Here is a 13,207-nt window from a genome sequence, read left to right on the forward strand (position 1 = left end):
CATAAATATATTTATATTTATACATATATATATATTTGAAGATAAACCTTACGTCATGGACTAATTTTCTGTTATTCTGAATCACATAAAGAATGTGATTCAACTCACTAAGCATGTCATTCTATTTAGATTGAAAAAAAAAACAACAGTTGGGTAAAAATATGACTTTATTTTCATACGGGTAATTTTTCTACAGGGTCAACATTTTCTTCTCAAAAATAAAAGAAGAAACTTAAAGCTTAGAACTGGATCACTTGGCCCTTTCTCTTCTTATCTCCTCCCAGTTCAAAATGCTTGCATCTCTTAATGGCCAGCATCCTCTTGGACCTGCAGTTAGGTTCAACACATTCAAGCCTCAGCACAATCTTCTTTGTGGTTTTAGCCTTCTTCCGGAAAATTGGCTTTGTCTGCCCACCATAGCCACTCTGCTTCCGATCATAGCGCCTCTTTCCTTGGGCATAAAGGGAATCCTTGCCCTTCTTATACTGGGTCACTTTGTGAGGCTGATGCTTTCCACACTTCTTACAGAAAGTCCTTCGGGTTTTAGGAACGTTGACCATTTCTGCAGCAGCGCAGTCTGCAGGATGAAAATGTAAAACATTTGAAGTTAAAGTAGCAAACTTCAAACATTTTTAATAAAGTGCTTTAAAAATATAGGAAAACATTACACATGTCAGTAATGTGTAAACCCACCAAATACTCCTTTTACCTATGACTCAATACAAAAGTGCACACCTTTTTGTGATGTCCAGAATATTTATGGAAAGAGACTCACTTAAAAGCAGCATAGGGGCTCCTCCCTCTCCTCTGCTCGCTCCCTCCCGCTTCCTCCCTCCTCCACCCCTTCTCGGCTCTCTCCCTCCCCTCCACTCCTCTCACCTCTCGCCGCCCCTCCTCCGCCCCCGCTTCTCCTCCTCCCTCCTCCCCCCCTCCACCCCTCCTCTCTCTTCCCCTCCCATCTTCTCCCCTCCTCTCTTTCCCCTCCCCCTTTCCCCTCCTCCCCTCCCCTCTGTCGTCTTTTCTCCCTCCTCCCTCCTCCCTCCTCCCCCTGCTCTGAAAAAAAAAAAAAAAAAAAAAAAAAAAAAAAAGCAGCATAGGGGCGCCCAACAGCCAGTTCCCCGTACAAAGTGGGTTCCTTCGGAGCTTAATTTACTGTGGCCGTCCCCAAAAGCGTAGTGGGGTTGATCTGATTTTCTTTCTCAGACCCTCTCACACCCTTCTCCTCCATGTTCTAGCTCCCGGGTATGCCCGGTTCAGTGCCTGGTTTCAGTCAGTAGCTCCAGCTACCGCCCGCTTCCGTTCCTTCTCTGGGAACCGGAGCTGTCTGGTTTCACTTTCCCCTCCGAAGCACCATCACCCGTGAGCAGCGTTCACGGCTGACGTGTCCCTGAATAAGTATCTCCCGGCCCACTGGCCGTCATTCGTGAGCCCCTTTCCGAGGGGAGAAGCCCGTTAACTCTGCCAAGGCAGCGGGTCTCGCCCTCCAGTTCCTACAACGGCCTGGTCCATCTCCAGATTCTGAGCACTGGAGGTTCCTGCTGAGACCGCTACACTCCCCTCTTCGCTTACCGGGAAACGGCAACTACGATCCTCGCCTCGCTCCGCTCTCGCCTAACAGGAAAGGGAGGATGAAGCGGAAGTAGGAACTGAGCGTGAGCGACAGTGCTACGGACCAATAGGCAGCAGGCAGCGCCGGCCCGTCGTCTCCGGACGCGTCCGGGAATCTCCAACCAGCGGCCCAGGGGGCGGGCCGGAGGGGTGTGGGCCGGAGGACCGCGGCGCTCCGAGGGCCAGTCGCGGGTTGTCAGAACGGTCGCCGCCAGAGTGGGGCGAGGCTGCGTCGCTGGGTCTTGGCGGTCTGGGGCCCGCGTAAGGATGAGAGCGCAAAGGACGCAGGGCCACTGGAGGCGCAGGTAACCAAGCGGGGTGCGGTGGGGCCGCGGCGGGACTTCTTCCGGGACCGGTGCTGAATGGAGAGGACCGAGGCGACGCCGAGCCGCGGCTCCTAGCGGCGGGGCCGCTACCCGAGCTGCAGCTGCCAGGCGAGGATGTGTGGAGCCCGGGCGGCGCGGGGGAACTGAGACCCTTCGGGCCCCTGGACCCCCGGGGCCCGGGATGAGTTAGCTGGGGCAGCCGCGGGGGCCAGTTCTGACTGCTACAGGCCAAGGCGACGGCCACCACCCGCCCGCCCCTTCTGTGCAGAAGCCGCTAGCTCCTTTTTGCGCCCGTCCGCGCTCCCTGCCCTGGAGACCATGAGGTTCCGCATCTATAAGCGGAAGGTGCTGATCCTGACGCTCGTGGTGGCCGCCTGCGGCTTCGTCCTCTGGAGCAGCAATGGGCGACAAAGGAAGAGCGAGGCCCTCGCCCCGCCGCTGCTGGACGCCGAGCCCGCGCGAGGTGCGGGCGGCCGGGGCGGGGACCATTCTGCTGTGTCGGTGGGCATCCGCCGGGTCTCCAACGAGTCGGCGGCTCCTCTGGTCCCCGCAGCCCCGCAGCCCGAGGCAGACAACCTGACGTTGCGGTACAGGTCCCTGGTGTACCAGCTGAACTTTGACCAGACGCTGAGGAATGTAGATAAGGCCGGCTCCTGGGCGCCTCGAGAGCTGGTGCTGGTGGTCCAGGTGCATAACCGGCCCGATTACCTCAGACTGCTGCTGGACTCACTCCGAAAAGCCCAGGGTATTGACAACGTCCTCGTTATCTTTAGCCATGACTTCTGGTCGACAGAGATCAATCAGCTAATCGCTGGGGTGGATTTCTGTCCGGTTCTGCAGGTGTTCTTTCCTTTCAGCATTCAGTTGTACCCCAACGAGTTTCCAGGCAGCGACCCCAGAGATTGCCCCAGAGATCTGGAGAAGAATGCAGCTTTGAAGATGGGATGCATTAATGCTGAGTATCCCGACTCCTTTGGCCATTATAGAGAGGCTAAGTTCTCCCAAACCAAACACCATTGGTGGTGGAAGCTGCATTTTGTATGGGAAAGGGTAAAAGTTCTTCGAGACTATACTGGCCTCATACTTTTCCTAGAGGAAGATCACTACTTAGCCCCAGACTTTTACCATGTCTTCAAAAAGATGTGGAAGTTAAAGCAGGAGGAGTGTCCTGAGTGTGATGTTCTCTCCCTGGGGACCTATACGGCGGTTCGAAGTTACCATGGCATTGCTGACAAGGTAGATGTGAAAACTTGGAAATCCACAGAGCACAATATGGGTCTAGCCTTGACCCGGGATGCATATCAGAAGCTGATTGAGTGCACAGACACTTTCTGTACTTATGATGATTATAACTGGGACTGGACTCTTCAATATTTAACTGTATCTTGTCTTCCAAAATTCTGGAAAGTGCTGGTTCCTCAAGTTCCTAGGATATTTCATGCTGGAGACTGTGGTATGCACCACAAGAAAACCTGTAGACCATCCACCCAGAGTGCCCAAATTGAGTCACTCTTAAATAATAACAAACAGTACTTGTTTCCAGAAACTCTAATTATCAGTGAGAAATTTATGGCAGCCATTTCCCCACCTAGGAAAAATGGAGGGTGGGGAGATATTAGGGACCATGAACTCTGTAAAAGTTATAGAAGACTGCAGTGAAAAATCACAATTACAAAAGCAAAAGTCACAGTCTTCTATTTTTGATATTTGTCCAAACAGAATATACCATTGAATAAAAGGGTTTAGGAACTGGTTTCTGCTTTAATACAGAAAAAAAATTCTTGTAAAAGATGTCCAAATATAGTAATCTTTTCCTTCTATGTCTGATTAAAATTTAAACACCAGTTTTCATTTTGGGAGTTGGGTTTTAAAGTTCAATCTCGATCTGCTAAAGGTAATCATTATTAATTGGTAAAAGAAAAGGGGAAATTTTATTTAAGTTGCATCTATTAATCTTTTTATCTGGAACTTTGTACACTTTTCCACTTTCAAAACTTATTTTAAGTACAGCAAACTTTATTTAAAATTGTCATAGCGGTAAAAAGTATTACAATGGAATTATTAGTATTAATGGAACAAGCCCAGTTTCACTCTTGACACGGTTACTAGGAAGGGATTGCTTCACTGGTTTTATAATACAAAAGTTATGTTTGTTAAACGCCCTATCAGAACAGACATTTTCAGTATTACAGATTCTTGTATTATTGTGTTAAGATTTGCCTGTGCTTTGGAGCCTTCATAGAACACACTTTCTTTTGGAATGTATTTGATTGATAAGAAAGTTTAAACACTGTTTTCACCTCAATGTAGAAGAAGTACAGTGGGTTTTTTTTTCTTTTAGTGCTGCCAAAATAAAATACTCATTTTTGCATAAAAACGTTCATAATTATTTTGCAGAATAAATTTTGTTTACTCTTTACACCAAAATTCAGTGAAGGCATTCTAGAAGTTTTTAAAGTTTACATTACATCTTCGTGTGTACTGTTTGTACATCATATAACTGAGTTTGAAATAAAACCCCACTCTTGACAATGCATTCCCTTTAGAAGACACTGGCTTTCAAATTACCCAAGCATAGATAATGAACAATAAAAAGCTGCTGTGTAAGTGAAATACAGCCAAAATTGTTTTCGAAAGCCAGAAATGATAGAAAGTTCAGTCATGCCAAAGTGAAACATGTTCCAGTGCCAGCTTTATTTTAACTGAAATCATACTTTTTAAAAGGATAGACACAGTAAATAATAGGAAACATGCTTAAAATTTATTCCTTATTTCTTGTGGAAGTTTCTCTTAATCGTATATAATTGCATTCAACCAGAAGTTACACAGAGACTAATTTCTGTGTATTAGGACAACATTTCATTCTAAGAAGATGGTGTATTAAATGGACAATTTTGAAATTACTTCATCAAATTAAGAGTCATATTATGTTTGAGAAATGCATTTGGTTGTTAAATATGGAACAAATAGTTCTCTTGCTTTATGAGTTACCTTTATTTTACCCTCACAGCCCAGTTTGGTTCCAGATTTTATAGGGTGTTATGTCAATCAGGATGAATTGTCATGCTTTGTACTAGCTTTTGGTGCTCTGATTTGACTTTCAGCAGTTCAGAGGACTAAAAAAATTAATTGTCCAGGACTAAGGTAGGCCTGAAGTTTGATTTTTAATCAGAAAAAGATCATTGATAAACTAGATCATGGTTTTGGGGTCAGCAATTAGATCAACAAATATTTTCCTTTCTACATTTTCATTCATGCTGTACTAAAAATTTTTGTGAGAACTCCTGGCCTCCAATATAAATATTAATAACCACTGTTAAGATGAATTAGCTATTGCCCTCTTTTAGATATTACAAGAAAAACTAACTAGAAAACACTGGCTCTTTGGTTTCTTTTCATGTAATATATTGAAGACAATTTGCTATGGGAGCAAATTCCCAGATTTTTTAGTTGTTCTAAAATTCATAAATGTTGGGGTGCCTAGCTGGCTCATTTGGTGGGGTGTATGATTCTTGATCTCAGGGTTGTAAGTTCAAGCCCTATGTTTGGGTAGAGAGATTACTTAAAAGCTTTTAAAAAAATTCATAAATGTATTTATAAAACCAAGAAATGTTTTAATACTGTAATAGTAACTTCCAGAAACATCTTTTAAGAAGTTGAATTTTAAAGGCATTACTATATAACCTGTATAACTATATATACGCGCGTGTGTGTGGCACACATAAAATACAGAGTTGAAGCAAAAATACTAAATTTCATTCAGTGTATCTGTATCATAATGGGATGGTTAATATTGGTTAGTAAAGTTCTAAGAATGTTTCAAGCATAAATAATCATATTTAGTGAAACATAAATGCATAGTTTTGAGATTCTACCCCTCCCCCCCATACTGATTAATTTCTAGTTAATTGCATTCTTAAGAATTACGTTTTGTAACAGACACATCTTAGTGAATATTTACTTTGAAACTTTATTAAAGTAATGGTAAACAAAAGAAGCCAAAAACAAGCAAATATATACAGGTTGTTTTAAAACTAAATGATTAACTCGCCATTAGAAAAAAATATATCTATCAGAGCAATCACAAAAGTCTCCATAATTAAGGAAACTGTATAAACTCTACATACAAAAAAACAATCTCCAGTTTCCCCATGAGACTCAAAACTGCAAATTTTAATTTTATACTTTCTTGAGTACTTTAAGATAGTAGTTAACAGAAAGATAATGTTTTAAAACCAAACACTTTTTACTCTTATAAACTCTAAAATTATACAGAATCAGTCCAAGTCATATAGCAGAGAATTATGAAAACTGAATGCGCATTGAGTCACATGATCTTTAATAAACTGCACACTACCGTCCTGCATATTGGTTTCTTTTACGTTGTTAAGACCAGATAAATTGTGAACTGAAGCTCTGTTTAGTAATGAAGATAGGTCATCTCCATCTGATTCTTTCTCTTCTGTTATCACTGGCTCTTCTAAGTCCTCTTTTTCCTCATTTGAGTAAGCAGGACTTTTTTCTTTTATAAATTCAGGTTCCATTTTTGACTCAGGTTGCTGAGACTTTTCAAATAGCAAGTGTGAAACATCAGGAGCCCCTCGCAGGCATGCAACTGAACCACAACTGTCTGTCTCTAGTACTTTAACTTCTAGAGATGAATTAGAATCAGTTGTTGAGGTAGTAGGATATTCTATATTTTCTTTTTCAGTTAGATGACTTCCTTCATTGCCTTTTTCTTCCTTTTCATGAAGCTTTTCAGAGTTACTACATTCTTGCAACTATGTCAAGAGAAACAACAAATTAAGAATCTTTGAAAAAAAACAAAATTAAATTGTACTCTCTGGAATTTTTTTTTTTTTTTTGTAAGTTGTGAAGAAATAATGCTTACAGATATGCAGATAGGCGTCCGAGCTTTCTGCCTCAAAGTCATCTTCTAAATGCTGCTAGTTCTCTTTAGCAATGCAGACAGTGCAAACCTGGCATTAATTCTTGAGTAATTCCTTTCAGTGACCCCTTACCTCCTTCAGAATAAAATATTCCTGGCCTACAACTTTGACATGGCCTACAAAACCATTTAGTATTCATTCTTATAAGGGCATTCTTGAATTTCTTTTTCCTGAATTTTTGTGATTCTTTAGAGCTATTCTCCTCCCCAATTCATATGTAGATCAATTGTGCTAGTTACTAAATTATTTGTGTCCAATATTGAAGACTAAGAATAACTAGACTTAAGGTTCAACTAGAAAGAATGAACAAACTGAATAACATAGCTCCTTTCCATGGTTTGAGAGTCAAAAAGACTTCTTTGTCCCCGGACTCGTACTCAAACTTCCCACATGTTAGTTTCCCTCTTCCTCACTGGACAGTTATTTCGGGGTTAAATGAGATATGTGAAAATGAATCACAAAGTGTTTGGTCCATAGGAAAATACAGGCAAAAAAGTCTCTACTCCTCTTAAGTTTTCCCAACCATTATGTACATTTAATTTAAAGTTACGACATCAAGAAATAAAAAATTAAGTTATCTGTCAGGCTTTAACCTTGTCCTAAATCACTACAAAGGCAACCAAATCCTTACCTTTGCATGAATTTGAACCTTACTATCAGTAACCTGAAGAACTTCAATTAATGGTGGGGTTAAGGACATTGTCTGATTAAGTGGAGGGCTCAGGACTTCTTCAAGAACCTCATCAACATTTTCTTCATTGACAAACAGCCTTTCCTAAAATAAAAAGAGAAAAAATATTCTGCTTTATAGGTCATTTTTTTGACAGTGTTGATCTAAAAACAGCTCATACAAGTTATTACACACTTCAGGATTATGCTTTTTAAATGTTTAATGTTACTCCTATGCTGTCGTGGTAGAAGAAAACAGTATTGTACAGAGCAGTAAGAGTAGCAAGAGTATATACATATATCAGAAAAGATCCAAAAAGAAAAAAGTTTAGTTCCTTCTTTAAGTCTCTGTTAATAATCTGAGTTAATCTTACTTACATATGGTATTTTCCTTTCCTTTTTTTCTCTTAATATTTATAAGAATAATATCACCTTTAAAAAAAAATCACCTCTAGAGCTATAAATGCAGTCGAAGCTATAAAATGTAATTTAATTTTAGAATACTTCCCAATGAGAGAGCTAAGAAATATATATGATAGGATTTATTCAAATTTTGTGTGACCAGTTTGCCTTTTAGTTCTTGGCCAGATAAGAGTCAAATATAATATTTGAGAGAAGTATATTCTATTATTGTGATATAGATAATCCATTGTGACAGTAGCATATAACTATTTATAAGAATGAGGTAGATTTCAAGAGCCTGACATGGAAAGATTTCCAAACTATAATTAGGGAATGCATAAATCACTTTCACCAGAATCCCAAACACAAAGCAACTTGTGCATATTCATGTCAAGTAAATACAGGTATATAGTTACAGTGTTGAAGGGAAAACCATATTTAAAATGCATAAAATCAGTTTGATGTTGCCCAAAATAAAAGCACTTTCATAAAAACAAATTTCCAAATAAACAGTTCATTATTTGGTCCAAATAGGAGAGCAAAATCAAGAAAGAGCCTAGTTTTAAAGTTCCCTTACATTAAACAGTATTTAAACTTAAGAACACCTACCATGAACACTGGGTACACAAAAATCTTGTATTTGGAGTAATTTCCTTGCTATTATTTTAAAGTTCCAGAATAACTGTATTATAGAAACGTTCCCCAATTAAAAGCATTTCTAAGGTTCCTGCCTCTGGTAAAGACACATTAATTGCACAAAAATACCCAAATACTTTTATTATATAAATATGTAAGTTATATAATATATATAATGGAAATGGTTATGATTAAAACAAAGTGCATAAACTCACTTTATTCTAATGACTGATTTTATTCTAAAATAAACTGAATTTAGTGGTCCTAAAGCTCTAGGAAAATGTCCAGTGAATATTTAGGCTTTTATTAATCTATTTTGTACTTATGTGTAAAATAACAATTCTGACCTTGACAGTCACAAATCACTCTATTTTTATATGATGCATATAATATAATCATCATATAGTATATGTCTACCCATCCATTACTCTTGTGATATTAAGAAATTTTACTTTAATGCTTAGACTCTACTCTAGTCCAGCAAAATGTAAAGAAAAATAACTGAATATTATGGCTTCATCAGCCTTAGCAAATGTGATTAACGAAGTAATTATAAATCCATTTCAAGCATCAAAGATATAAAACACAGTTGCCCTAATCCCATTTTGTTCTAGTTTCTTTGCTAAAATAATGTTAGCCTTCTAGAAAATCAGATTAAAATAATAGTCTTTAGTATTCTCTCAACTGCCTATTCATAAAACTTTCTTCCCAATTGTTATTTTTACATTTATTAAAACAATTATGGGGCACCTGGCGGCTCAGTTGGAGGAGCATGCAACTCTATCTCTTGAGTGAGTTCAAGCCCCACCACAGGGTAGAGGGGCAGAGATTATGTATATAAACTTTAAAAATAAATAGATAAATACAACAATTACAGGAAACTGCCCTTTCCTAAATTTCCCCCTGCTGATGACAGTCAATTTCATATTATATTCTCACAAAGTATCTTACCTTGCCCTGGCTATTTATTTTCGGAGAGTTTCAAATTAACCACTTCTCACAGAAGTTACCCCTCATAAAATGTAACTTATCAGCAAATATCCAGGAAAAATCACAGGAAGAAATGAAAAGTTCTGGCAAGTTAAAGCCCAAGGCTAAACTTAATTTTCAATACATAATCCTTGCAACTAGTTTTATTTCTGGGAATTTAACCCTTGATTTGTTAAATAAAAGCTTTAAAAAAAATTACATGTAACACTAATACATATCTCAATGAAAACCACCAATTGTTAATTTAGGAGTTTAAAAAGTTCCTTAGAACTTAAAATTTTACAGTTTAAAAAAAAAAATTATCAGTAGGGGCACCTGATTGGCTCAGCCAGTTGAGGAACCCACTCTTAGATTTCATTCCTGTCATGGTCTCTGGTCCTGGGATGAACCCAGTGTATGCTCCCACTCAGTAGGGGAGTCTGCTTCTCTCTCCCTCACCTTCTGCCCCTCCCCCCACACAAGTCAGTAAATAAAATAAAATATTTTTTTTAATTGTCCATAATACTGGAGTACTGAATCTGAAATTCAAGAACTTCAATAACCCAAAAAGTATAGCAGCAACTACAATCGAACACACTATTCATGGAAATTATGTCCTAAGTAAACTAGGTATTGCTCCTCCCCAAGTTCGAGGACTTGCCCACAAGAGGTAACAAATACAGTTGCTCTTTCAACAACAGGGAGGGTTATGGGAACACCGCAGCCCCAGTTGAAAAATCCACCTACAACTTTTGACCCCTCCAAAGCTTAACCATTAACAAGCCTATTGTTGACTGGAAGCCTTACTTGTAACATAAACAGTCCATTAACTCATATTTTGTATGGTGTATTATATACTGTATTCTTATAAACTAGAGAAAATATTTTTAAGAAAATCATAAAAGAAAATACATTTATAATATACTGTACATATCAAAAAGATCACTTATGATCTGAGCCACTGGGTGGCTCAGTGGGTTAAACCTCTGCCTTCAGCTCAGGTCATGATCTCAGGGTCCAGGGATCGGATCCGAGCCCCACATCGGGCTCTCTGCTCAGCGGGGAGCCTGCTTCCTCCTTTCTCTGCCTGCCTCTCTGCCTACTTGTGATCTCTGTCAATAAATAAAATCCTTAAAAAAAAAAAAAAAGATCATTTATAAGTTGATCCAGGTAGTTCCAACCTGTGTTATTCAAGGGTAAGAGCAAATTTTAAAAGTGGGATAGAATTATTCAAATATAAGAGTCTTTGGGCGCCTGGGTGGCTTAGTTGGTTAAGCGTCTGCCTTCGGTTCAGGTCGGTTCATGGGTCCTGAGGGGATGAGCCCCACATAGAGCTCCCTGCTGGGGGGTTGCGGAGCTTACTCTGCCTCTGCCTCTCCCCCTGCTCGTGCTCTAACAAATAAATAAATACCATCTTTAAAAATATATACGAGTCTAGAAAGAACTGTTACCTGCAAAGAATCCTTGTTTAAACCATAATACCATTCTCTCCAATGTCCATGGCATTCTGGAGATTTGGCCAGTTCTATCACTGCATTGTTCGAAGAAATACTAGCCACTGGTTCTTTGGTGCTCAATTTATTCTCCGGAGCAAATTGCAAAAAGAAGGAATAGTAAACTAAGCCTTGGGTGGAGAAGCCCAGTTTGTACCCGAAGGGACTCACATCCCCTTGAAGACTTTGCGGTTGGATCTGAGGCACTTGAATCAACAGAGTCAGGGATTCTTCATCCTGATTACACTGCAAAGGAGGACACAAAGGTTCCTTGCCGCCGGTCCCGGGACCACCCATGGCTCGATCGGAGGGCTCCCGGCCCGCGCCTTCCCCGAGCACTCGAGTCTCAGCTCCGAGATCTCCACGCGCACTCTCTCTTCCTGCAGCAGACCCTCTGTCAAGACCCCCAGATGAAGTACCAGGGGAGACTCCTCCACCGTCCTCAGGTGAGTTCTCCGCTACCGAGGGCGGCTCCCCTTCGATGCCCGTTGTGCACACCGCTTGCTCGTCCAAGTCCCGCTCGTCGGGCTCGAAGACGAGCTGCTCCGCAGCGGCGGCGGGCGTGGTGATCAAGGCGTCCGCAGCTCCGGGATCCGGCCCACCGTTCCCGGCACAACCCCCTGCCGGGCCCACCTCCCCCTCGCGAGCGGAAGCGCAGGCCGCGCCGTCAGTTCCGGACGTGTAGACGGACTCTTCCGGCGCCACGGCAGGTTCCTGGCGCGCAGGGGGCAGCGCCACGGGCAGCGTGACCACCAGCTGTCGCCGGGCCTTGTTGAACTGCGCCTTGCCGCGGCTGTCGTCCACCGGGTACGGGAGCGAGAGCCGCAGCCGGTAGTCGGGTTTTCTTGAGTCGAGGCACAGCCGCTTTCCCGTCACCTCCAGCGCCGCCTGCTCAGCCGAGCGCAACAGCGGCAGCTCGATGGTGACCACAAGCTCCCGGGGCACCGGGCTGGGGGCCGAGTCCCGGGAGCAGCGGTAATCCTGGAGGTCCACGTGGTGGCGCTGCACCACGCTGTAACGAGGCTCGGTGGGGGCGGGCTCAAGGACCGCCTCCGGAGGGGAGGGCGCCAGGGGTCGCGGGACCACTGAGTTCCCGGCCACCGCCGGGCACCGGTAGGGGTAGGGGAAATCAGGGAGAGGGCTCTCCGGCTCCCCCTCAGGCCGGGCCGGTACGCCCCCGGGGAGGGGTGTGCGCAGCACGGCGGCCTCCGGGGTCCCCTTGTACTTGATCTTCAGGGTCTTGGCATTCCTGTGGTCCAGCTTCACGCCGAACTGCTTCTCGATGGCCTCCAGTGCCGTGGCGTCCAGCATCTGGCGGAAGCGCTCGTGGCGCCTGGCCAGCGCGAGCGCTTCTGGGTGGAAGACCACGTCGTAGACCGTGTAGCGGGTGCCTCGGCCCCCCGCGTACTCGCGGCCGGGAGCCAGGCTGTAGGGCAGGGACCACTGGCTGCCGGCCGCCGCACCCCTGGGGCCGGGTTGGCTGCTGGGCGCGCCCACCAGCGCGTTGCTGCACACGTTCACGAAGCAGCGACGCGCCCCGTCGAGGCTGGTGCGCAGTACGTGACCCGGCTGCGGGTGCACGAACCGCACGTCCACTCCGCGCTCACGCTCCAGCGCGGTGATCTCCTCTTCGTAGCGCCGTCGGTTCTCCGGGTCCGTGAGCTCCTCGGCGTACTGGGTGAACATTCGCCGGAACTCCGGGTCTTGAAAGGCTGAGGTGAGCCGCTGGACCTCCTCTCCGCTCAGGTCCAAGTCCTCCAGCGGCGAAGAGGCTGTCGCCTTGGCCATGCTGCCGCCGGGGCTCCAGCCCTCCGGCCGGGGGAGAGCGACCCGAGACAAGATGGGTGGGACGCGCGTAGAGTCGCGGGTCTGCCCAGAGTGGGGCGGCCCAGTTGGGTAACCGCCGGAGAACTGAGCCTGGAGCAGCGCGTGGTCGTTGCCATAGTGACACAGCCGACAGCCTGGAGGAGGGGCTGGAATTGGAGTGGGCTGGTGGAAATGCCACAAATAACTTTCTTATTTCAAATCAACCAATTACACCACATACTACCTTTTTAGATTCCTGTGCCGTGGTGCAATTACGTCTGCAGAATAACTATCATAATGTAATTTCCAGCATTTATGTACATTATCTTATTCACGAGCTGTAATTCAA

The 13,207-nt window shown here is 43.6% G+C and overlaps 3 protein-coding genes across 5 annotated transcripts; 1 reads left to right on the forward strand and 2 right to left on the reverse strand.

The window, feature by feature from the left end:
• Window positions 1-149: 149 nt before the first annotated feature.
• Window positions 150-1,673, reverse strand: RPL36AL (ribosomal protein L36a like). Its single transcript, XM_004738727.3, has 2 exons — window positions 1,570-1,673; window positions 150-577 (listed from the first exon to the last, which is right to left on the reverse strand). The coding sequence occupies exon 2, from the start codon at window positions 558-560 to the stop codon at window positions 240-242; it is 321 nt and encodes a 106-aa protein (XP_004738784.1). The 5' UTR covers window positions 561-577; window positions 1,570-1,673; the 3' UTR covers window positions 150-239.
• Window positions 1,674-1,763: 90 nt separating this feature from the next.
• MGAT2 (alpha-1,6-mannosyl-glycoprotein 2-beta-N-acetylglucosaminyltransferase) lies at window positions 1,764-4,311 on the forward strand. The gene has a single exon (XM_004738728.3). The coding sequence runs from the start codon at window positions 2,253-2,255 to the stop codon at window positions 3,591-3,593; it is 1,341 nt and encodes a 446-aa protein (XP_004738785.1). The 5' UTR covers window positions 1,764-2,252; the 3' UTR covers window positions 3,594-4,311.
• Window positions 4,312-4,608: 297 nt separating this feature from the next.
• On the reverse strand, window positions 4,609-13,207 carry DNAAF2 (dynein axonemal assembly factor 2). Of its 3 annotated transcripts, XM_013055898.2 has the most exons (4): window positions 11,011-13,207; window positions 7,515-7,658; window positions 6,826-6,888; window positions 6,638-6,715 (listed from the first exon to the last, which is right to left on the reverse strand). In XM_013055898.2, the coding sequence occupies exons 1-3, from the start codon at window positions 12,838-12,840 to the stop codon at window positions 6,871-6,873; spliced, it is 1,992 nt and encodes a 663-aa protein (XP_012911352.1). In that variant the 5' UTR covers window positions 12,841-13,207; the 3' UTR covers window positions 6,638-6,715; window positions 6,826-6,870. The 3 variants fall into 3 exon arrangements, with proteins under 3 accessions (XP_004738786.1, XP_044925060.1, XP_012911352.1); XM_004738729.3 differs by lacking the exon at window positions 6,826-6,888 and having other exon boundaries at window positions 4,609-6,715; window positions 11,011-13,197; XM_045069125.1 differs by lacking the exon at window positions 11,011-13,207 and having other exon boundaries at window positions 4,609-6,715; window positions 7,515-7,631.

Source organism: Mustela putorius, unplaced genomic scaffold (assembly GCF_011764305.1).
Source record: "Mustela putorius furo isolate JIRA1106 unplaced genomic scaffold, ASM1176430v1.1 tig00000129_pilon_pilon_pilon, whole genome shotgun sequence".
Taxonomy (NCBI): domain Eukaryota; kingdom Metazoa; phylum Chordata; class Mammalia; order Carnivora; family Mustelidae; genus Mustela; species Mustela putorius.